This window comes from Coturnix japonica, chromosome 1 (assembly GCF_054131305.1).
Source record: "Coturnix japonica strain WE chromosome 1, WE-NBRP24, whole genome shotgun sequence".
Classification (NCBI taxonomy): Eukaryota; Metazoa; Chordata; class Aves; order Galliformes; family Phasianidae; genus Coturnix; species Coturnix japonica.
The window spans coordinates 156,912,072-156,936,238 of record NC_140663.1 but is presented as its reverse complement, the minus strand read 5'-3'; the positions used below and the strand labels follow the sequence as shown (position 1 = coordinate 156,936,238).

At 42.9% G+C, this 24,167-nt stretch overlaps 1 protein-coding gene and 1 long non-coding RNA gene across 2 annotated transcripts in view; both read right to left on the bottom strand.

The window, feature by feature from the left end:
- Positions 1 to 303: 303 nt before the first annotated feature.
- Positions 304 to 3,499, bottom strand: LOC146762804 (uncharacterized). Its single transcript, XR_014948851.1, has 2 exons — positions 3,367 to 3,499; positions 304 to 474 (listed from the first exon to the last, which is right to left on the bottom strand). It is a non-coding gene; the product is annotated as an uncharacterized LOC146762804 (long non-coding RNA).
- Positions 3,500 to 5,156: 1,657 nt separating this feature from the next.
- Positions 5,157 to 24,167, bottom strand: part of SMAD9 (SMAD family member 9) — a 35,971-nt gene continuing 16,960 nt past the window's right edge. Inside the window, exons 3-7 of the mRNA XM_015851952.2 lie at positions 19,898 to 20,155; positions 16,770 to 16,907; positions 15,141 to 15,362; positions 10,604 to 10,860; positions 5,157 to 6,084 (exon numbers count right to left, since the gene is read on the bottom strand). Coding sequence (XP_015707438.2) covers positions 5,941 to 6,084; positions 10,604 to 10,860; positions 15,141 to 15,362; positions 16,770 to 16,907; positions 19,898 to 20,155 — 1,019 coding nt within the window. The 3' untranslated portion in view covers positions 5,157 to 5,940. The remainder of the gene's footprint in view (positions 6,085 to 10,603; positions 10,861 to 15,140; positions 15,363 to 16,769; positions 16,908 to 19,897; positions 20,156 to 24,167) is intronic.

Genomic DNA, 24,167 nt, shown 5'->3' with positions numbered 1-24,167 from the left:
CAGCTTTCCGAAGCCAATCGCTTTCAAATAAGAAAACAGGAAGGAAGAAGGCAGAGTTCTTAAATCAGAAATAACTTTATTAACAGTAAAACACAAGACGTGAATAATCCCTTTTACAATAGAATAGTTCCAGCTGAAGAAAATGGAGTGTGTTGAGAAGTGTACTGTTCAAATATCAGGCTAAATATGTTGACCTCAGGATGCCTCAAATCAGACGCAACAGGAGGAATGCTTGGGAGAACATCCACTTGATTAGCAGTGCTTGTATTTTTGTGTCAGGGCACGGGGCTGATAGAGGACACTGAGCTGCCCCAATGCTTCAGGCTCCTGAAACTAAGCAGGTCTCTGAGATTTTTTGTTCTCGAGAGGTACAGGTGGCATTATTTACGCAGTGATCCAAATTGGTCTTATAGAATCTCACAAACCGTGAATACTACTTACTTCCTTCTAGGTGGTGAAGAAGTTTTGCCTCGACTGTGATGGAAAAGAGAGAGGGCAGAATTGTTTGTAGACAGAAGTGGTACCATTAAATCTTGATGTTTTTCACAGCTCTTTTCTGCACCAGGCTGTGACAGCTACTGCTTTACACAAATAACCCACGCCTTGCTCAAATCCACCATTATGGCCCCTTGGCTGCACACAACACTGCAGGATTATGGCTTCATTAATCCACACCAAGGCCTTCGCTTTCTTGTCGCATTTCTCAACCTAATTTAAATCGCAGAGGTGACAATGAAATGATGGATTAAAGTGCTAACACTGAACTGTCTGAAGAAAACACGCTGTGATATGCTTACCCTGTACTCATACAGTACTATAAAGAATTAAAAACTGAAATCTGGTTGCTTGAATAAGTGAAAAAAATTATCTAGAGGTGCCTCCTCTCTGCTTACCATTGTGTTTGTTCCCTCGCTCTCTTGTTCGCAAAGCATCTGTTGGACATAACTGAATAGTAAGACATAACACACACCTCAGCATCAAACACTTGATGTGCTCCCTACAGTGGAAGTGCAATGGGACAGACTTTACCAGTTTTTTTTTCCTAGCTTTTCTTTGCTGATGAGGTCTGTATTTAAAATTACTGTCGGGTTGGTCTATCTCTTCCTATGCTATATTCATATGCAGTATAATTTGGAGATTAACACAGACTATAAAATAGCAGCATTCATGGATAATAAAAACACTATGACTGAATATCTAAAAACTGTTCACAATTGGCTGCAAATGTTCACATTGGCTATACTGGAAGAGTAGCTGACTGGAGGACATAGTGGTTATTTTTGTCTCGCAGAATAGACATGCCCTGCAATTCAGCCTCATTACCTATCATAGAATCATAGAATGGCCTGGGTTGAAAAGGACCTGAAAGATTATCTAGTTCCAATCTCCCTGCCATGGGCAGGGTCGCCAACCACGAGACCAAACTGTGCAAGCCCAGCCCAGGTGCAAGTGGAGCTGTGCTCTTGGTTGGACTCACACCTCACCTCCCTAGCAGGTAAGTGTGACAGCAGTATGGCAATGCAACATGAAGCACACCCAAGCAAGCTGGCTGGGAAGCCCTGTAGTGAAACAGGCAACAGAATTCTGGTCAATCTTGGCCACTCTGGAGCTCCTATGAGTAAATGATGGTCACAAACTAAAGGCTGTATCTTATGCTGGTGCATAGTGTGTGCACTAGGGACACTGAGCAGTTTCTCTCCACTGAACAAAGACTAAATGCCCACTCAGGCTTTCAGCACCAGAGAAGTCAATAAGGAACCATGTACTTGAGACCCCTTTGAAGTCTACTAAGGCCTATCAAGTTCCTTGATTGTTTGCATCCAACCAAGGAGCTGACATGTCTGCCTGAGCAGCCTCTGAGGTTTGTGCAGTACTGCTGAAACTTTAGAATTACCCATAGAATTACCCAGGTTGGAAATGACCTTGAAGATCATCAAGTCCAACCGCAGCCTTTGACTTGGAGCACTTACCAGCCAGGGATGCCTGCCAGGAGCAAGGAGGAACACGGGTGAATTAGACAAAGCTGTAGTCACAAATGCCTGATTTGCTCCATTTTAAGAGCTATGTAATGGGATGATGTTTACAATGAGAGACGTTTCCAGTGCTGGTTTTATACTCATGAAACATTAATATCTAACAACTTCGTCCTGCACTGAACTCATGCAGAAATAGCTAAGGGTAAATAAATATGCTTCATCTTGACACTGTCTCCACTAACAGAGAGCTCCTGCCTGTGACAACCAGTTACCGCTGAACATCTACACAGAGCCATAAAACAATGTAAACTAGAAGGGATCTCCGTGGGGCACCCACTCTCATGCCCTGCTAGGGGCAGAGACCTCTTCAAGGAGGCTGCTCAGGCTGTAGGAAGGCTTATCATGGTGCTTGCTGGCTGAGTTCTCTGTAGAGAGGGATCTGAAGGGAAGCAATGCCTGTGCTGCACTTCTGAGTGCTCCAGCCACTGTACTGATTGTCTGTTGTAGTCCAAGGTTTAGACCCAAGCAGAGCAGCAGTGCCATTGGAATGGCTTCAGGCAGCGTAAGACCTACGTCAGACCCCTCTGGATGTGAACAGCACGTTAATGCTGGTGCTGCTGATGAACTGGCAGCAATTAGACAGTCTCTTCTCAACTACTTACTAAGAAAACAAGAGGTCTGAGTACCATGATAGATGTTCTGTATGCCACAGCCTGACCAAACTCCCATCGCTGCCCGCTGATGCACAGTACTTCTCCACAGAAACCTTCAACGAGGTTTGATGCTGATGGCTCAAAAGACATTAAAAAAAATCTGCCTTCAGCTAAGCAGTCTCCCTGTAAGTGGTTTTAAATCCCTCAGGAAATCCATCTCAAAAGCCTGGGTATTAATGAATGCCTTTGAAGGCTATAAATTGAATACATGGGGTGATGGGTTCGTGAGGACCTTACAGCACATAAGATCTTCCAAAATGGGGAGGCATTACAGAGAAATACAGAGGAATACAAAGGTACTTTGCTGTAAATTAGGAGAAATCTCAATTTTTAATGCACATTCTAGAGAAGATTCTGAGGGTCTTTCAGCAAATATTTAAATGATTTGACTGATCTTACTGTAGGCATTTAAGTTGGTCAGAAGAAGCACGCTCCAGAAATGCCTGTTTCTTTCTGTTAGGAGGACGGGCACATTAAGGTGACAGCCTTTAATGCAATGCACACATGGACTGCACAGAGGCCAAAAGGGCTACCTGTGTGAGAACTGCCGCAAGAGCAGGAATACAGCAAAGAAAACCTGCTCTGAATTTACCAACTTGCACTTAAACAGCACAGACGCTCACTGAGGAGGCATCATTACCAAGCTGTAACATCACCTCCCCACGGGCTCACCTCACCTCCTTTTGGATGCATCCAGTGTAGCGGTCCATCTCCGACCATGTGTTCCCCTTACACACAGTAGGCAGACAGAAGAACGCTCAGGCTGCAGTGTATCTGATCCACCTGAAAGACCTCGTGATGAGATGAACGATGCCTCAGAAAAACTGCTCCTCTTCACTGTCTGCAATTCTTCCTCTGCAGCATCAGCAGGAAACTGGGGTCTGGAGCTGCCCAAGAGCAGTGCACCTTAGCACAGCCCCCTTTGCTCTCTGGGAGAGAGAAGACAATGCTGGCGATGTCTAGAAGCATCACCTAGGCTTCTCTTTGTGTGAGGAGGGGAGGCAGTTTCAGCCTAAGAGGCAAGGAAGAATTTAGGACAGGGGAGCTGATTTCCCTGTCCTTAGCTGCTAAATAAAAGGGATAAGCAATATGAAAAGGACAACTGTGGAAATGGCACAACAGACACCCTGAAAACAATGGTATCAACAGCTAAATACAGTAACACTGAAGACCAAGGGAGCTGAGGAGAAGGTCTGTTTCCAAACCCATCTTTCTTCATTCTGCTAAGCAGTAAAATGGCACATCTGGGACCTTCATACTGGAATCACCGCCACAGGTCATGCTTTTCCTACTTCACACTGATGGTGTTGATGGCAAATGGTGACAGAATTGAGTTCTTCATATTTATGAACTTCCTATAAACCCACAATTCTGATCAAACTTAACAACCATCTGTTCCTCCTGTGCCCTGCCAACACCGGAGGCAGCTGACTGTGTGTTTAGAGGAAGTAACCCCTCTGTTTTATGCATCCTTCTGCTCCGCTCACAGCTGCCACCTTGTAACAGGTATTACATAGCATCTAAAAGACACTGAAAGTCTTTCCAGTGAATATCACTTGCTTTGCATATGTGATGTACCTGAAGATTTCACTCGTTCTCTTGCAGTTAAGCAGTAAATTGTGTAGCACCAGATACTGTGTGAGAAGAAAAGAAATATTACATAGAACATATTTTTCTCAGTGTAACGCTAGTGTGTGAGATTTGAGAAGTTACCACTCTTGTTGACCCTTAATACAAAGCAGTTTTCAGGGGCCTGTTACGCTTGCAGGGAAATAATCCTTTACCCTTTCAGCAAGGTAAAGGGGACCATCAAAATGTGGTACTGCTTCCCATGGCTCCCCAGTAAAGAACAGCACTTGGAAAGGCTGGCTCTGGGGATTACAGTGCGGATCATAATTCCTCCTGCTTACAGTATCGCAGACAAGGAACTGTTAAGTAATCTTTACACGTAGACTCACTCTTCTCTTGCTTATGGCTTATGCTGCCTCATCATCCTGTGCAGGCAAGGCCACAACACCGCAAATGCTGAAGCCTATATCCAAGATAAGAAACCATCCGTGCGCATTAACAAAATGCCAGGAGCCCCTCTGCCAAAGCAGGGCACTGCAGTCGGTTTGAGGATCGGCACAGCGCAGGGCCCAGCCTGACTGCCTCTCACCTCCTCCTCACTGTATCTGGTGAGCATGGCCCTTCCCATGCCCGACACAGACTGTCCTGAGCTGAATGATGGTTTCATTTCTCAGTTCTTCGATGCACACTTCATTTCCTTTTCCTGAATCACAGTTCAAGTCCCTTTTAGACGTACCCTCGGTATCAGCACAGTAGTCTAACTACAGATAGTCCTAACTTCAAAACAAACAACATCAATACTGTATAATGGATAGGATTTACATGCCAGATACATATGTAAGCATGTACGTACTTTGCAAAAAAAAAAAAAAAAAAAAAAAAAGCACTGGAAGTTAATTAGATTTTAAACTTCTAGGCATATACTTCAATTTTTCTTTTTTTTTTTTTCTTAGGAGCTTGTTGCTTTTCAGTGCAGCAGTACCATAAACTACTGTGTTAAGTGTATCGGACTACTCAGATGTGTTCAGAAGGCTCTGATAAGGCGCCAGAGCCAAAGGCATCCCTCCTCAAGGGCTCTCTCCTCCTGCCAAACCCAGGGGTTTCGGCTCCTCACAGGATCTGTTGTCCCACAGCGCTTTGCAGTACGGAGACAGACTGGAATTGCTGTTTAATCCTTCAGTTCACTGGAGAAAAGTCATCTCTATGCTTACATCCTGTGCACCATCCAAAGTCCTCTCTTAGATCTGAAGTTAGGATGTAAAATGAAGAGAAATGGTGCCAATATCTGACTTTTGTTGCCTGCAGAAGGGTGAATTTCACCTACTAGGAACAGCTACAGCCAGGTTTCTGAATCCATGTGAAAGTGCTTCGAACTTGCACTGTTTACTGGCTTGGCTGGGGAATGAAGGTGCTCACGGGAACTGCTTGACACTTTTGCAGGAACTTGGCTTATTTTGAGAACAGATATGCTATACCTGAATTCTTATAATTATTGTACTGGCATCAGAGTAACTAGAAACCACAAAACATAGCATGAAAAAAAAATAATAATAGGAGAGTAGACTATGTATAGATATATTTACAACTGCATACATCTACATATAGAAGCTTCTGTTCACTGGAAATCCTATAAGCCACTGCCTGCAATAGCATCCATCCTAAGGGAATTCTAGAGATGATTCTTAAGAGACAGAAGAGATGGGGTTATGAGGTGAGCCCATCTGTGTCAGAACCTTATCCAGCCATTGCAATGGTCCGTGCAGGTGGATCTCAATCCAGCAGGGCGTGCTTGTAACATCTTGGCGATGATACTCTGCTCCCCAGCCCTACAAAAGCACCAGAGGACCAAAAAGTGAGACTTTACAAAACAAAGTACATCAGTAAATCATAAATCCAGTGCTGTTGGTCTAGGATAGCTACAGGTAGCCCACAGCCCAGCTCACCAAGACTTAATGCTCTGTCCTAGGGATAATTTTCTTTAAAAAATGCACTCCTTTTAATGTTTATTACTATCATAGTTACCAGGAACTCTGTACTATTGGATTAAAAATGCCTCTCCACACTTCCAGCTGGCGAGGAATGGGCTGTTTCTGAGTCTGGCTGCCTGCAAACAGCCCACAGGGAATGGTCCCCACTGTTTGCATGCCAAAGACATGGCCAGGAAAGTCTGCCAGGCTCTTGTCTGCACAGACAAAAAAACAGGCCAGGCCCTGTCATAACACTTCAGCAGGACTGGTAATGTTCCTGGGCACTGCTTCATTCATGGGCAGAGATGCACCCTGCACTCTGAAGTTGTACGTATTTCTCTAAGTCTTTGGAAACTTCCAGCAACGTTCCCTTGTCCTCTTTACTTTTAATTTAATTAATGCATGGACATTTTCCATAGGTTTTCTATCCTTGAACGTGTCCTCTTTTCCCAAGGGAATTCCTGTCTGTCTGCCACAGGAAATCCTGCAGTAACTTCTCCAGATCTTTATGGGAGACAAGGAACGTGGAGCTTGTCAGAAGATGGGCATGTAGTGTAGGCAGGGAGAAAACAGAAACAGGAGTGCCTCACTTCAAGTGGGCACAGTGTCTGCTTGTTAAGCTGGCAGCCATTCTGCCAAGGTTTGAGCTAGATACATTGATTTTAGCCACCTATGTGAATTCCTAAAACAGTGTGATGGGGTTAACAAAGTGTAGCTGGACTCGACCAGGAGCTTTGATGAGCATAGACATACAAAAAAGAAGTCATAACATTCAGCATCCAGCCCCAGAGAGTTACTTCTTGCTTCTTTTCAGCCCAAATGCATTAGCTTTGAGTTGTGATGCTTATGCATAGTACCACTCTCTGTGGTTACAGCAATGCAAAGGAGTCCAAAAGAGAGCACAAAGTCTTACAGTTAACTGGCTGCATCACTGACAAAACAGAGCTCAGATCTCCACAGGTCAACATGCAAATGCAGTCCCACTACAGGATGAGGCTCTTAATTTGTGGGCCTCAATTTGTGTAATAATTTTGGCTTGGAAAGGGGACATGGAGACTGACGCTTGCCTTAATGCTACCTAAACCTAAGTGTACCTAAAGTGTGGAGTGCTGAATGCTTCAAAGTACTGAGGCTGCTAGAAGCCAGTTCTCTAGAAAACCAACTGGAAAACTAGGATCAACACCACTTAGATGCTGTAAGTGGCCTAGATAAAATCCATTTGTACTTAATGAAGAAAAGAGGTAGAGAACAGATGAAGATGTGAATCTAACAAAGCCCAAAAAGTGCTTTTAATCAAGAAGCATTTTTTTCTGGCCTTCGGGACATTTATCAAGCTAGAAGGTGCCTGTATTCATAGGCGCCTCAGATAAGTGTTCTGGAAATGTTTGTATAAAATGCCACTCTTCAAGTGCTGTCACGCTTCTGACTTTGTTAAGAGTCTTAATTGCTCAGCTGCACTGAAGATACATGGCCAAAGGGTAAGTGTCAAAGGAGATGCTGCATCTCATCTGACTAGCAGGATGGAAAACCTAGGTAGGATCAGTAATTACAGGTTGCAAACACAACCTGTCTGACTGTGAGTTTGGCAGTCTGTGTAAATGACTGGGCATCTCCCTCTGCTGGCAGTTCCCAAACACTTCCAGCCTCCTTCCTACTGCCCGTGCTGCCTTCCTGGGCTGGGACAGGGGCTGTCAGAGGGTAAAATGCCTTGGAGGAGGACTCCCCTGTGCTCCCACAGATAACAAGGCCTCCCGGGGTGTAGGTCAGCCTCAGGGCCAGCATGAACTCATTGGTGGAGCTTTTCTAAGGATGGAATAAAATGAGAACGACTCACAGAGCTGTGGTGTTGTTTTGCTCCTCAGAATAAGTGGTGAGGTACTGGAACAGGCTGCCCACAGATGTGGTGGAGTCACCGTCACTGGAGGTGTTCAAGAATTGTGCAGGTGTGGCACTGAGGGACATAGCTTAGTGGATATGGTGGTGATGGGTTAATGGTTGGCATAGATGATCTTAGTGGTCTTTTCCAACCTTAATTATTCTATTCTATTTTGTGATTCTGTGGTTTTACCCTCTGGCAGCTCCAGCTCCAGCCTTGTATGGGAGTGTAAGACCAAGCCCTCTGGGTCACCCCCTCATCCCCATAACTTGGAGCAATGTGGGCAAGAGGGCACTGCATTCAGTCCTCAGTTCAGTGGAGAACTCTTGACTCTTGGCTTTGCGCATCAGATGCCTCATCTGTGGAGAAGGGACAACAGCCAACCTTGTTTTGTTGGGTTTATCAGCAGCACCGTGTAGATTGCAATTATTACCTGCTCTTCCTGGTGATACCTGCACATGTGCCTGAGAGTTGACCTCCTCCCAGCTGCTCCATGGGCATGCTAGGGGTATCATAGAGGAGAGGAGCTTCAATTCCCCTCTCCTCTGTCTCATGTCCTGCCTCTAGACAGTGACACAGTCCTGGCAAGCTTCTCATGATCTGGTGTCTACCCAGATCTTCCTCCCAGCTCAAGCATTGGTGGTGTAGGAGCCTGGGACAGACAACATGTTCCTCTGCCCACTGCATACCCAATGCTCAAGAGTATTTATGACCCAGAATTGAATACGCCAAGACTCACGCCTTGGAAAATAAATCATTTGAGAAGAATGAGTACAGGAAAGGGTTTTTAAGGGCTAGGAAGAGTCTAGTTGACATTCACATAGCCGCGTTCCAAAGGTCATGGGAAAAGGTTCAAAGTAACTCTGTATACCAGTCTTCTGGTGCCTGAGGCTCTATAGTGGCTGCTATTGTTTCAACAAAGCAAGGTGATAATATAGCAGCAGTATTATTTAGTGCATCAGTGCCACCACTTTTTGCTGCCATGTTGGGCTTGGAGGCAGATAACACATCAAAGAGACTGCCCCTGAGCTGCTGAGATAATAGAAATATTGAGTAACTGGCTATACTGCCTTTACAAACAACATGCCCATTCATGTCTTCCATTAAAGAAAAGGCTGCTTGTTGGGTTTCTTGCTTTCTTTTTTTTTCCCCTAATGCTTGCGTGTGAACAAGATGTCAGTCCCTTCCCCAGAACAAAGCAGCGCCATGGTCACAGGCATGGAGATTGTGGTTTGGACTCTTAGGAAAAGTTACAGGGCATTCTTAATGCTCTCAGAATTATGCAGAGGGATCCCTAAGGATGACTGGAAAGAATCAGAACCAGAAAGCTGTGCAGGACTCAACTCATCTGCTTTTCAGAATATGGAAGAACTGGGCTAGAGCCTCAAGCAGTTGTGTTACATCTTTGTGAATTCAATTGGCTTGACTCACTCATTTGTTTGGAACCAAATCTGCTTGACAAATGGACACACACTCAAGCCACTTCTTTTGGTGTTTAATAGGACCAACTTGCTTCTAATGGTGCACCTTCCCTAGTTCGCAGGCTGAACACTGTTGCCAGCTCTTCCCAGCAGCACTACGGGAAGTCACAGTCTAGTACATCCATAGTCTTGAAGCATACACTATTCTCCAAGGTTTAAGTGCTACAACAGACACCAAAGTAAATCCTAAATACTAAAAAGGGTCAAGAGTAAAAAGAGTAAAAAGGGTCAAGAGTCCAGTAAGAAGGCCATTCAGAAGATTCAAGAAACTCCCACAAAGACCAATACATTGCACACAGAGCAGTCACATTGCAAAGTTCAGATTTCAAAGACATGGAAACAGCAAAGGCTTTGGTTGCCTACTATCTCTTCTAATCAGGGGAAGATCAGTTGTTCTTTTGGGCACTGTATGCTGCTCACAAGAAGCTCTTCCCCTTCTGTTTGTGTGACTGCCAGTGTGAATGCCATCAGGAATTAAGATAATCTCGAGGCAGGGATCAGACAGGTGGCAAACAGTGACAATTCCCAACAAGTTCAGTGGGAGGACCTAGTATTTCTTGACTGACCACATATATGTGAGTTTATAGTAATGGTGAGACTGTAAATTTGTCTAGAGACATAAAGACATTTTTTCAGATGTGTGACTCTATCAAACTCAATTGTAAAGCCGTAACAATGGGAGAGATCACAACTGCCTAAGTGCTATGGTGGCTAAGACCACCCAAGATGAATTCCTAATGGAGGAACACCACCATTCAGTCTCTACTTGTTTTTCGTATGAATCCGTGATATATTTTATTTCTGGAGTCCATGAAGTTCTTAGGTTGATCATAGAATTTACTGATTTTAGCACCTACCAGTTTAAGGCAACACTGGAGAACAAGAAGTCTGGATTGCAATTTGCAGCTTGCATGCCTATCTCTACTTGGGAAGGATTTGATATGGTCTAGTTTTGCACTAAAGCTAGCAAGTGATGGGATTCTCCTTTTCATAAAGGCAAGAGAAAACAAAGAAGCCTTACTTTAACAAAGCTCATTCGAATTGTGCACATCTTCGTCAGCTCATATACCACTTCAAAACCGTGATTGACTGATTGGGCAAGCAGCTGGGCGAAGAGCTGGTTGTTGAAGATCTTGAGGCTGCAGCCACTGGGGATCTTGCAGACAGTGGCTGGGTGGAAACCATGCTGATAGTTACAATTGCGACTTTGCACGAAAATACTGCTGTCACTGACACATTCAGCATACACTTCCCCACCAACATAATAAAGATGAACGCCTAGAAAGAGAAAACAAGACAGATATTATTTCTCCATTGTTCACAACACATTTTATATCTGTAACTTGGTTTGGCTCTGTGAATTCTTTAACTGTTTAACTGGCGTGGGCATGTAAGCCTACATCACTCCAGGAACTTAGCGCCATTTAAAGGACAGAAAACTTTGTCTGTATCCCTATGTCTGTACAAGGGACCCATCAGCATTAAGAAAACAGTATTTCAAGGTATGAGTATAGGAGTAAAATTCTTTTGCTCCCAGTTAAGCCTGGTTTAATTCTTTAATTCAATAGCATTGTACTTTATGACACACACATGCACATACACACACACAAATGTCAAACATATGCCAGCCATATTAAAGTATGGATCAAATCTGTTGAAGAACTGACAAATCTGTTACACATTACACATCCAACTCTGTTTTCACCACTGAGCACATGCATGCTGACCAGGACCCACTTCATTGCACGCTATGCTTTACTATAAGGTCTTGCCACACACCGTTCAAACACACATGGTGTGCACTTAAAGAAGTCATACAGAACCATGTGTTTACATTTGCACGATCCTGACTTACTCACCAAATCCTTCCTGTTAAAAGCAAACTTTAGCAAGAAAACGGTTGATTAAGTGAACTTCTCAGTGTCCAAGTGACTTACCAACATAAACTCTCAAACTTTTACTATGTCTTGGAAAAAGGAAGATGGAAGCGCTTCCACCCATTCAAGGACTCTTATCCACCCAGGGTGTCTGCTTGCATGAAAATATATATAAACTGGTGTAAGCATTTTTCTCTTATCTGATAGATGAGAGGCACTGTCACCAGTGGATTCACTCCATCCACCACAGAGTGCAGGTTCACAGCCAACTCAAAATGATGGAAGTCTGTGCTGGTGCAGTAAAGGCTTGCTCTTCCCCTGCCCTTACTACTTCTACCTGCCTTCAAGCTGCAGCAGTGTCTGGAGACCAGGCAGACACCCAGGTCAGGGAACTGAACCCAATGGAAACCAATAAACTTAAAAACAAACAGAACAAAACAACAACAAAGATCTATTTGCAGTAAGATCTTCTTGAGTGCCAGCATGGCAACGAGGAACTAGACAACTTAAATGAGAGCATGAAACCACACCCTGAAAGGGACCGAGTCATCCTGTGAAGACACCTAGACGTTCGACCTTCCCATGGCTAGATTAGGGAAGATTAACCTCTCCCATGAGCAAGAGAGGTGGAAGAACTCTGTTCTTTATTCTCACAAAAACCACCACTAAATAAAAATAAAATTCTCCTTTCTTCTCCCAGAGATGGCATTCACACCTTTACATACAAATGTTCACAGAGTCTAAGTGTAATATCTGCAAAGCTAGTGATAACTTTGCTTTATTAATTCAGTTGTAATTTGCTTTATTCCTGTTTTCTTTCGTACAAAAATGACTGGCTACATATTCCCAGTCTCTGTTCCTGATTCTGTGGTCGTGACAGCAAGGGACAGAGGTACATCCTTAAAATAAAAACAGCCTCTGAAGAGGAGTGGGAAAGGCTTGGGGAAAAGCAGGTTGAGTGGGAAAAGGATCTGGGAAAAATACACTCTCCCAGAGACTTCCAGTGTGACTCAGACAAGAACCTTAGTCTGTCTTCAAGCCATCACTTGAATTCTACTTCTATGCATCCATGAGATCTCAAATTAAATGTGAGTGGCAGGGGGTGTGGCTCACAGCACAAGCTGGTGCTTCACTGAGAACACAGGTGAGACCACAGCTCCATTAGACCGACCAGTCAGAAGCTTCAGTCCAGATGCAGGCTGAGATGCACTTTGTGACTGCTATGATTTCACCAGTGTCTCCTTTCCATTCTTTAGAAGGGGGATAAAAAGGAAGGACGTAGATACTAAAATTATAAAGGTCTTGGCTGACACTGACGGGGTCCAGGTAAATTCCTGAAATATACTGAGAACACAGGGAAGGAAGGGAAGAATAAGGGCACCTCCTTCAGGTGTGACGACTGCTTTAGGGCGACTGCACTTCTGGGTGCTAAAGTGCAAAGCTTTAAAGGCTGACTTTTCACACTGAATACCCAACTTCCGAAAAAAAAAAGAAGAAAAAGAAGAAAAAAAAGAATGCTTTCAAAGGCATTACCCAAACTACAATAACAAAAACACCAGAGTCTCTTTTGAAAGTGGTTCTAATTTTCTTTTTCCTTGTGGACTCTTAAAAAGCAATAAATACAGCAGTAATGAAATGTTTGTGAATATTTCCATGCTTCTGCTATTCACTCACTGGAGACAAGCACCCTGAAGAAGCCAACCAAGCTGAATGCATGTTTATAAAAGACCAAATTCAAGGTCCATGTGTTTTAGCGGGATTTCATTGCCCTCTGCAGAAACTGGAGATTCAGCAGCTTCCAAGCATCCACTTCTTTTTGACGCTCTGATCAGGAGTCTCTTTTTGCCCTTGAAGTCTGACTGCTGAAACAGGTCCAATTGCTAGTAGATGTTGCATTGTGTTCTGGATTGTTTTTAGCTTTGATGTGGTATTTCCAGGAAACCGTTTCACGCTGATACACTAGATGACAATTCAATCGTGTATCCTTATCCTACTGAGCTAATCTTGTTTACTCACTCTTTTTTCTCCCTTGTTAGCATGTGACAATTGTATCAATTTCAGCAGCTTTCATCTGTCCAGTGTGCCTTTGAACTACACACTTTTAGAGTTGCTCTGCGCTCTTTGCAGGCCTGTACTGGTGCAACTTCTATTCCACTTAAACGTGGGGTTTTTTAAGATTTGCATAAACAGAGAATATTAGCATTAAGGATCTCAGATATACTAAGCTCCTCTCTAAGCAACCTGCTCCCTTCCCTTGGGCAGATTCCTAGTGTAAGACTTAAAAGAACTTTTAATCAATGAAGACACATCTTCAGATTTGAAAGGACATAGACTATTAGCATTTACCTCATATTCATCCTGTTCTGTCTCTTTGTATTCTGGGGCAGGAATTCACAGGCTTTAAGATCCCCAAATAACAGCTCTGACTGGGATTTTTTGTTGTTCTTTTAAGGCCAGGCTCAGCTTTGATCTATTTGACAGCTTATGCTGGTAGAGAAGCTTTGCCCCGTTTTCTGACTAAGTTAAATCTAGATGTACGATTCATTTCCACTGAGAAAGACGCTTGTAGCATCACACCCCCTTCACACAGTACATCTGTAACACAGGTACTTTTTTTTCTTCTGGAGAAAAGTGTGATAGCTGAGTACAACATCTTTCAGCCTTCAGGTTCACTGTTGTTTGTAAAAACTATGTCACATTTGTCTCAGACCTTCCTCATAATCGATCATTCAACACCAGGCTATCAAGAGTCAATTAAAATATTGCTTTAGGCCTGGGAAATGAGGTGAGGTTGACAAGATAATAGGAGTGAAACAATTAAGAGTTAATTAGCCCAGTAGGGAATCCATTCCCAGGAAGCTACTGGTGAGAGGCTGGATGGGCAAGATAATGAGTCTAGACTGGATCTACTAGAAGAGGCAAAGCTCCATTTGCAGAGAAGTGGCCAGTGCAGGGCTTCTGTCTCACTGCCACAAACAGCAATAAATACTACTAGAATATCAAGCCCTACCCTACCCTAGCAACCTGGGATGGAGTGAGTGTGGCCATGTGTATCCAGGTGTGGCCTCATCCTGCTTGTCACCAATAGCAGATGATCTCGTCTGCACAGGATATGCATACTCCAGAAGTGAAGCATAAAAGGAGAACTGCTGGAGGCAGAGCCCAAGACTTCATTTTACTAGTGAGAAGTTGACATGGCAGGGAATCAGATTGGACTGATTTCCTTACATTGCTAAGGGAAAAAAATCTATAAAGGCAACTCTCGTAGAGTTCTTCCACTAAATAACTCAACTGCTAAGTGTTTCATCCATCTCCCTTTGTTATTTGGTGGTAGAAGAACCAGCCCTGAGGCACCAGCAATTATCCTTTTAGTGGCATTTCAATGGCAATATTCCCAGTTGCCAGAAGCTCTAATAAATAAAATGAAAATACATACTGCTAAATTAGAACTTACAACTATAAACAACATTTTTCTCTTTGCTGGCCAAGTAAATAGCTTTTGTAAGGAGATACTCTGCTGATTGTTACTCAGACAGAAAAGAATCAACTCCTTCTGTTTCAGAAGTAATCTCAGCTTTGGTTTTAAGACAAGCACATCTGACAAATCAGCTAGAATTGTTAATGCAGTGTACGGTTCTTCCGAGCTCTGAGTATTCCAAAGGAGAAGGAATTTGCTCTTACCTTTTCCTATGTGCCTCCTGGTGTTTTCTATAGTAGAATTGCGGTTTACATTTGACAGCAGTCCCAGGCAGAACCTGTTTTTGTTATTCGAGGGATCTGTAAATCCATCTATAAGGATACTTCGAGAGGAAGCCTGGAAAGTCTCTCCTACCCTGTTGTTGAGTTCATAGTAGGCAACTGAGCACCAGTGTTGTGGTTCCTCATAGCAAACAGGCCGAAAATCTGCAGGAAACAAAATGAATTAGCTGCTGGGGTCTTAGTAACATTTTTTCAGACAATCGTTCTCTGTCTCATTTCCACCCTTCTGTCTCTTCAACACTCCCAGCTCTTCATCTAAACAGTCATTTATGTCACATAATCTCAACAGCAGCTTCTGCTTCTTAATGTTACTACCAAACCCCCAAAAGTGCAAGGGCTGGTGCACCAGGTTAGTTAACTATGAGTCATTGAGGAGTCCTATTTGTTCTTAAAAAAATGGGAACCCTACTGCATTAAATTAAGCACATTCCTTGATGAACTGAGGACCAATCTCTACAATGAAAACAGTACGGGATACATCCACTCTGCACACCAGCAGGAGCTAGTGATGACAGATGGGCTCAAAGTAAGTCAAAACTGATGCAGGCCTTAAGTCTAGTACCAAGTGCTGGAGTTCAGAAGTAATCATTTCCTCCCCTCTACCCTTCTTTCTTAGCACGTTTTGAGGCCTTCCACTTCCATGTGGGTGGGTCTGTGAGTAGAAATGTTATCAAGGTCACTTCTTTCAGATCTACCCCTACCCAGGTTTACTAACTCAGAGACAGAAAAAGACTCAAAAACATAAGAGAATCTCTGAACCCTCACTTGTCGTACAGGAATTATTGGGAAACTTTATCCTGCTTGCCTACCACAGGTATATGAGACCTCCTGCCCCAGAGCACCTTTGCCCATAACCTCTAGTAAACTTCCAACCAAGATTCATGAGGGCTGTGATCAGGGAAGGAAAATTATGCTTAGGAGGTTAAAGTCTCAATAATTTATTTAAAAACATTGGTGTCTGATAGCTAGTAATTACTTAGCCATTCTGTGTACTCATCTGTTATTAACACTACCAACCTCAACTTCCTTCTCCTCCAGTTCTGATACAGACATGTTCCTCACTGTTCCAGAAAGCTGTGCTTCACTAGAATGTCCTTCTATATCCCAGCCAGCCAGTAATGTAACATTAATGCAAAGAAGGTAATAAGAAAGTTTCCAAACATAAGACTTTAAAGTACATGAAACCTAGAACTGATGGTGATAAAAAAGAACATTTTTATTTAGATAATGTTCTTTTGTGTTGTATTACTCCCCATCCTTGATTTCATATCTTTGTGTTTACAAAGTAGATAACAGAGTTTGCTTTCATTAACAACTTTCTAACTGTAGTAGTTCACGGCTTCAAGTAGGGTCTAATCTCTCTAACTTCACACGTTAGTCACTGAATTCTTAGATCATCTTATTCTCATAGATAATGGATGGATTTAATACACAGCCTAACCCTCAAAGCTGTCTGAAACCTATTATAACAGATCACTGAACAATGTTGTTCAAATACTAATTTATTGCTTAACAATTTTTCATTGAAAAATAGTATAAATAGTTACTTACTTTCAGCTTCTCCATCGGCAGATTTACCTCCGTTGGGCAAAGACAGTACTAGTTGGCTTTCAGCTATTGCATCCATTGACCGCCCATTGTGGCTTCCTGGAGTTTCTCTTGCGTGGTAGGGTGGGGGCGGAGTTTCCACTATTAGAGAGAAGGAAAGAAAGGAAAGAATAAAGGACATCTAAATCATTACCTTGGTAAATTCTACCCAGCCTTTCCTAGTGAGTACATATACTACTTCTTCGGCACTGTTTAGCTACAGAAGGGTTTGAATCAAAGCACAAATCTGAATCTGATCTCAGCCTCCAAAGTAAGACCATCACATGTTCAGGAGGAATGGTAAGGAAGGGCAGTCATGTTGGATTCTGTACACTTGACTGAAGGAGGGACAGTCAGAGGATGGCCACAGGCTCAGACCACCATCATGCCAAGTTTTCTGATAGTAAGAGCTGTTACACTGAGAAAGCAAAGCTGTTTGATCCTTTGGTTCCAGGCTTCTCTCCTAAATGTTAAAATCCTTGCAGAGGATGATTTAACAGCAGAAACTAACTTTAATTTCCCCTCAGGAAGAAAGTTCTCTTTCTTCACAGACTATAAAGAAAGCCTGTGGAAAGTTTTTTATTCTAAAGTGAGACTTGGCAAAACTCCCTCCAGATTTGTCCTTTTTACTTCTGTCCTAGCTATATGATATTCCATTGTATAGCAGTGAATGAAGAAAAAGTACTGACCCACAGCGTGCCTAGCTCCTGGTTTGTTTCCTTCATGTCATAGTAAGATAGAAAATGGAAGGTGGTTCTCTGTAGTGAGGATTCTCAAGGACAGTAGGCTTTAGAAAGCCAAAGAAAAAGTGATTTTGTTTTTACATCAGAAAATATCAGTGTTAAACATTCAGTGTTAAACACAAACTTTGACCACAAACTTCATGGGCCTATGTGTAAGTTACAGTGATAACTGAACTTGTATGGCTATGTGTCTCTTTAAGAAGTTTATCCCAGTTTCAGGCTGAAGTTTCCACTTGTGTATGGGCCGTTGGTTGGCCCTTGAGACAACACAAATTCATCCAGAGTGGATAAATGTGGCCTGTCTCATAAGATAACCACTGAACCTTCCAAGTACATATTGCACAGTAGTGTTATTAATTATTCTATTTAAGTAGTATTCATGAGATAGGAATCTCATACACTACACAATAACCATCCCACAAAAATGCAGCACGCTAAAATAGTAAAACAAAATAAAGAAGCAATGGAAGACGATAACGTTAAGTTACAGAAAGGAAATAATGAAGTTATACAAGTATTTTTGCTGTCTACACTTCCCCTAGTCACTATAAGTGTTCCATATGCTCACTTTATACACGATGCAACTCAGCAACTTTAAACATATCACAGAATCACAGAATCACAGAATTGTAGGGGTTGGAAGGGACCTCTAGAGATCATCGAGTCCGACCCCCCTGCCAAAGCAGGCTCCCTACACCACATCACACAGGTAGGCGTCCAGGCGGGTCTTGAATATCTCCAGAGAAGGAGACTCCACCACCTCCCTGGGCAGCCTGTTCCAGTGCTCCGTCACCCTCACTGTAAAGAAGTTCTTCCGCACATTCGTGTGGAACTTCCGATGCTGTACTTTCATCCCATTACCCCTAGTCCTATCCCCACGCACTACTGAAAAGAGACGAATATACCACAAGACGAAATAAATCTTATTCTAGGAGTGCCTATTTTTCTCTACTGACTGCAGAGCAGAGAGCAAATAAACAATTGCATCAGATGTAGAAATTTGCATTGCTGACATCTCTGTTTGGTGTCACCAATCCCACTCAAGGTTCCTGATACAATCCTAACTTGCTTTAGATAGTTGTTCAACCCTGATTGTTATACAGGCAAATGATGTTTATCAGCATTCCCAGTGCTGTGATACGATGAAGTTCCAGCTGAGCCACTTAAATTTTTAAGTAGCTTTGCAAGGTCCCAAGTTCAGTTAAATTACGCGAGTCAGAGCCATTATATACTTTGCAATGGTCCTGATTTACCTGTCAGGACCAGCTCCACTAAATCAAGCGTGGTTACAGTGAGGTGAAAGAAAGAAATGGGAGAAGACAAACAAGTCCTACTGCTCATGAACATGCTTGGATGTTGCTAAGTGTGAGTTAATCTGAACTACAGATCTAGAGAAGAAATGAACAATAATTAATTGAATGTACAAGGAAGAGAAAACGTGTTAAAAGTGTCCGGCTTAAAAGGAAGTTCAAATACTACAAATACCTTGTAAAACTAAACATCTTTCTTGTACTTAAAAACACAATTGGCATATCATTAAATGTATGAATTCGAATACTTTGTAGTTGATATATTAAAACATTAATCTGCAGGATTCTGCCCTGAATTCATCCTTTTGAAAAAGCTGAGTTCACTGATATTATTTCAGAGTGACAACAAAGTGCAGAAGTGAAACTGCTTTGATATTAAAGCTAGCTCTCAGCTGTGTTGTATGATACCTTCTTGGTATATTTAGTTTAATTTTCAGTAATTAGAGGAGTACCAGGTACGGAGTTCAAAACACAAACGACCTGAATGACTTAACCCTCTTGAGTATAGAATTGTGGAGCAGATGAAACATATTCCAGATTCATGGGAATTTGCCTATTGTCTTCACCAAGTTTTGGACCGAATTATTAAACAACTTACTGAAGTTTATAGTCAATGGGATCATCATGTATTAAAAAATATAAATTTCCCCATTTTCTTCTGTCTCTCGTGTGGAGTTTATAAAGGTCCCATCCTCACCACTTCTGTTAAAGGTGCCTAACTTGGGTGGGCAGCCCTGGGAAGAAGGTGTCTTGGCACACCTAATCCTGAACTCTTCCACTACAGTAATCATGGAAAGTTCATTCATGCATTCTAGGAGTGGAATGATTACAGCTCTTTCTTAGCTCCTTGGGTAGCCATCAGAAGCACTGGGAGACAATACTAAGAAACGGTCCCAAGAAATCCCATTCTAAATCCACCCTGTCCAACATTTCAATTTGCAGCTACAGCCTGGGGGGAGAACAGAAAATTGGCTCCTGATCCCAAGCCCTAGCAAGAACTTTGACTGCCTCAGATGGAATTTCTGAAGCTCATTCTTACCCGTAAGCTGATACGGACTTCCAGGTCCAGAAGAGCTTCCTGGTGAGTTGGGGTAGCTGATGCTGTTAGGCGACTGGGAGAACATGTGGCTGGGTGATGGTGGAAAAGGTGTGCATGGAGGATGCTGGAAAGAATCAGGATAGGTGGCATTGTGAGGCATCAGTGGCTCACTGTGCAGAGAAGTGTTTCGAAATTTGGCGAGAAGGCTGAGGTGAGGGTTGAACTCGCTGTGTCTTGGAACAAGTACAGGAGGTAGGACTGAAAATAAAAACAAGAACAGAAAAAATCTGTTCAGAATTGCACTCTTGAAAGTGTACATCTTTGTCAGTAAATAAAGAACTGTATTCCTTGCTACTTATATCAATCTGTATATACAAGTCATTGAGTAGCAACAAATCTGTCCAAAAACAAGAATCAGAACCAGATATCTGACCATCTTCCAAGATTTACAACCAGTTTCCACATATGCATGCGCAAAATAAGGTGTCATTCCTAATGTAAGCAAGGTACCATAAAATTCGCATGTACAGCATGTGCACAAAGCCTTCTTACAGAAATACAAATGGCATATCTCTCTCTTCCTTCCTGAAATAATGACTAAATCAGGGGTTTGCTAAGTATTATCATCAATTTTTTTCCAAAATCAAAGCCAAGCTTAATAACAATTAACAGTGCTCAGCAATACAATGCATTATTTTACCACCAGATTGGCAAACAGAAGCACAAACCAGAAGCTAAACACTATATTTAAAAGGTTTTCAGGTACTTGAAAATGCTGCCAGACAGACAGTGGGATTTTTAAAAGGAATTATAAATGGCAATAGAAATATTGCAGCAATATTAATCTAGTTCTTGCAATATAGTTAGAAAAGATCTAGCATGAAGAGATAAATGTAAATAGTTGATAGTTAAGACATGAAAAATGCAAGAAAACTGAAATTCAAATTCATCCATGCAAAAACTGGTCTACTAGAAGAAATAATCCTTCCTCACCAGGCCCCTTCACTTACCTCTTACACTGTCAGTGCTGTAACAGTATTACTGCACTGAAAAACCCAAAGTTCACCCAAGTGGTTTTCGATTTTCAATGTTGACTTACCAGGAATAAGAACAGAAGTGGAGTCAAAGAACTTCTACAGACAGTACAATCTGAGTTACTTAGAAAGATGTTGCCCTGAGACTGGAACACAAAGAAGCTTGCTAAATATTTCTGCATATGGGAGTTCAAGTTTAGGTTTTGACTGGGTCCCTCTGTAGTTGGTGTGGAGGGAATAGCACCTACAAGGTGCAATTCATGTAGTCCGAGAGTTCCCTTAGTCACTAGCTCACTTAGCACCTGATTGTCTTTGCTAAGCCCTTAAACATAGGCATGGGGAATGAATCCCCAAGATCTAAATGCCACAAAAGAAGATATCCGCAATCTGCTCTATTGTGACAAGGATGAATTGTCCCAACAACTGGAACAATCCAGTGAGCTCATATTGATTGACCTGGTGTCTAGAGTTCCTCTGGCCTAAAACCTAGCAGCAAATAATCCTTCAGTCTCTCCTTACTAACTTACGGAAAAGGATAGAGATGTGCACTTTTAGTTATAAATGCTGACACAAATATATTGTTTGAACATGTTTTAACATATTGTTTAGGCCCAAAAGCTCTGTCAAGGTAAGGCTAATTCTTTTTAGGTAGCTAGCACCTTCTAATTACAGTGAGCTTTCATTTATACAGTGTAATGAAAGAGTGGAATAATTGCTACAAAGCAAATAATACAGAAATAATGCAAAACGTGTGCATGAGAAGGGATGCATTCCTTAGAGATCAATGTACCACACCACTGGCTGAGCTGGGGCAGTGGAAACAGAAAGGCCCATGACATGTGTCCAGCTCCTTGTGGCACCATGCTGCTGCAGGGCTAAGCCACGCTCCTGTCCCACTACTGGCACACACCATTTGGGCCCTGACAGTCACCAATGAACTGCCACTTATCTGCGTGGTGATGTTTTTGTTGCCTTTTGGTGCAGAAAGCTATTTCTGCCTCTTCACTTCTCCCTCATGTTTTAGAGGACTCATTCAGGAAATACAGGCATTCACATCTCAGCCTGTTACTCCTTCATAGACACTGGAGAGAAACAGACTCCTTCAGTACTTGATTCTTTTGCTCTGTACAGGGACAAGGCACTACCACCACTGCAGATGTGGTTTTGGTCAGTTAAATCCCTCCCAATTCATCATCCTGAAAGCAGCTCCAGGCTGTGAGAACAGCTCCAGGCTGTGAGCTGCTGCTTCTGGAGTTCCCCCTTGCTGCTCCATGGAACTGATGTGATGCTTGCCAGCTTCACTGCTGCCTGGCCAGCTCTGACCAGTAGCCATAGAAAACTATGGGGATCCCTTTGCACCCAGCAGTGGTGCTGAGTAAGGCTGTGCAGGGCTGGGGGGTAGGCACCTCACTGCAGGCCCCACTGCTAGGAAAGTAATTTAGTCCAACCCTGTGAGAACTCAGCACGACTCCTTTTCTAAATGAAAGCTGAGAACTGAGATGTGTCAACAGCACTTGCCAGGGAAAGCCTTTGACTTGCCCTGAGTGAGTCAGCAAGAGGAATTTTCTAGCCTTGCAAGGCCTTGAACTCATTCCCAGCTCTGACCAGGCTACTCTTTTAATTTCAGTGCTGCTGCACAGTTTTTGCCACCTCAGTCAGTCTTTCCACTGGCTGCCCAGAGGGCTAAAGCTTCTGTGGTGGTGACGAATACAGAGGTTTTTTTGTTTGTGGCTAAAAAAAATCCCTTAAGGGCTCTGTTCTTGTTCTGTTGGTAGCAGATGCTGTTCTCCAAGGCTCAACAGTCTTGAAGGAACTGCAACCAGAGGCATGAAACTGAATGATCGAGTGCACCGGGTCTTCACAATTAAACTGCATTGCCACCACTGTGTGGGATCTATCTCCTTTATGCTAGGTAGCCTAGGTCCTAGCTGTGCTGTCAAGTTGCACAAATAGAGGAAATAATTGTGGTTTGTTGTTGTAGTGGTTTTTTTGTTTGTTTATTTTTCTAAATGGCACCAGTTGCATAGCAGACCTGCAAAGAGGAGCTCCACTGGAGACACTTGCAGTAGCAAGGAATGCTACACACAATCCAGGCACTGCTGGTCAACACAGACTATGATGTGTCTGGGTTAGTATGAGGACACAAGCTGCTCTCTGATAACATAGGCCTAGGAATCTGCCAGGTCACAAGAGAAAGAGCAAGTCCCTCGCCCATGCTGGATAAAAGTTAATGGATCAGGCCACAGAGTTGTTGATTCAGTGAGACAGATTAGAATAATGAAAGTGAGCCCCAAAAGGATGGACATTTGTGTTAAAATAATACTGGCTTCTGGAGTGTAAAGAAATGTACTGCTAAATCACTAACAGGTGGATTCTGTAACTCAAGAGGATGAGGTTCAGAGAATCCTATATAACCCTAAGTTTTCTGACAGCCTAGATATAGAAGATTTCCTTTAGCTAAAAGAAGCCACTTATTTGAACAGACTGGCACCTGGATCAATTGCTCCCAGCCTATTTTGTGGTGACCCCCCTGCTACCATTTCCCCATCAAGCTCATTTGTTCTCTTCCTTCAACCCTATCTCTTCACAGCACTGCTTTCTGACTGCGGGTCAGAGCTACATTACTACCACTTGCAGTGCTTCAAGTTATTTCTCCTCCTGCTGCCCCAGCACATTTGAGTAGGTTATGCTCCTTGCTGCTCCTCATCTTTATCAGGGAGGTAACTCTCTTGGGAGCCTCAGCGTCTCAGCTGTCCCCAAGAAAAGTGTGACAGGGTGGAATACAAGAACAGCTCCTCGATCCTGTAGCAAACAACACAGCATGAGTCTTTCCAGCTGTGCTTTTCCCCCTACAAAAGAAGGTGGTCATGTCCAAGTTTCCCAAAAGCACCTTATGTGGACTGAGCTCTGCACCCTGAGAATCGCTAATATGTGATAGTCTGCACAAATCACAGCTGTGCTACGGAGCACACAGGCATTTCAGCAATTCTCAGTCTGTAGCCTAGCCATGTTTCAGTTAATAGTATAGACATAGCCAGCCTGCATTTAGCCAGTCAGGCTAAATAATAGAGACATATCCACAGCTGAAGCCAGAGCTTCATGACTGGAGGAAGTTCTGGAAGCCATTTAGCAGCTGCTGGTTAACACAGCATTTGTACTAGCTATCTGTACTATTTGTAACTAGCTGCTGGTTACTAGCCTTTATAGAACAGATCAGAAGACAAGAGTTTAAAACA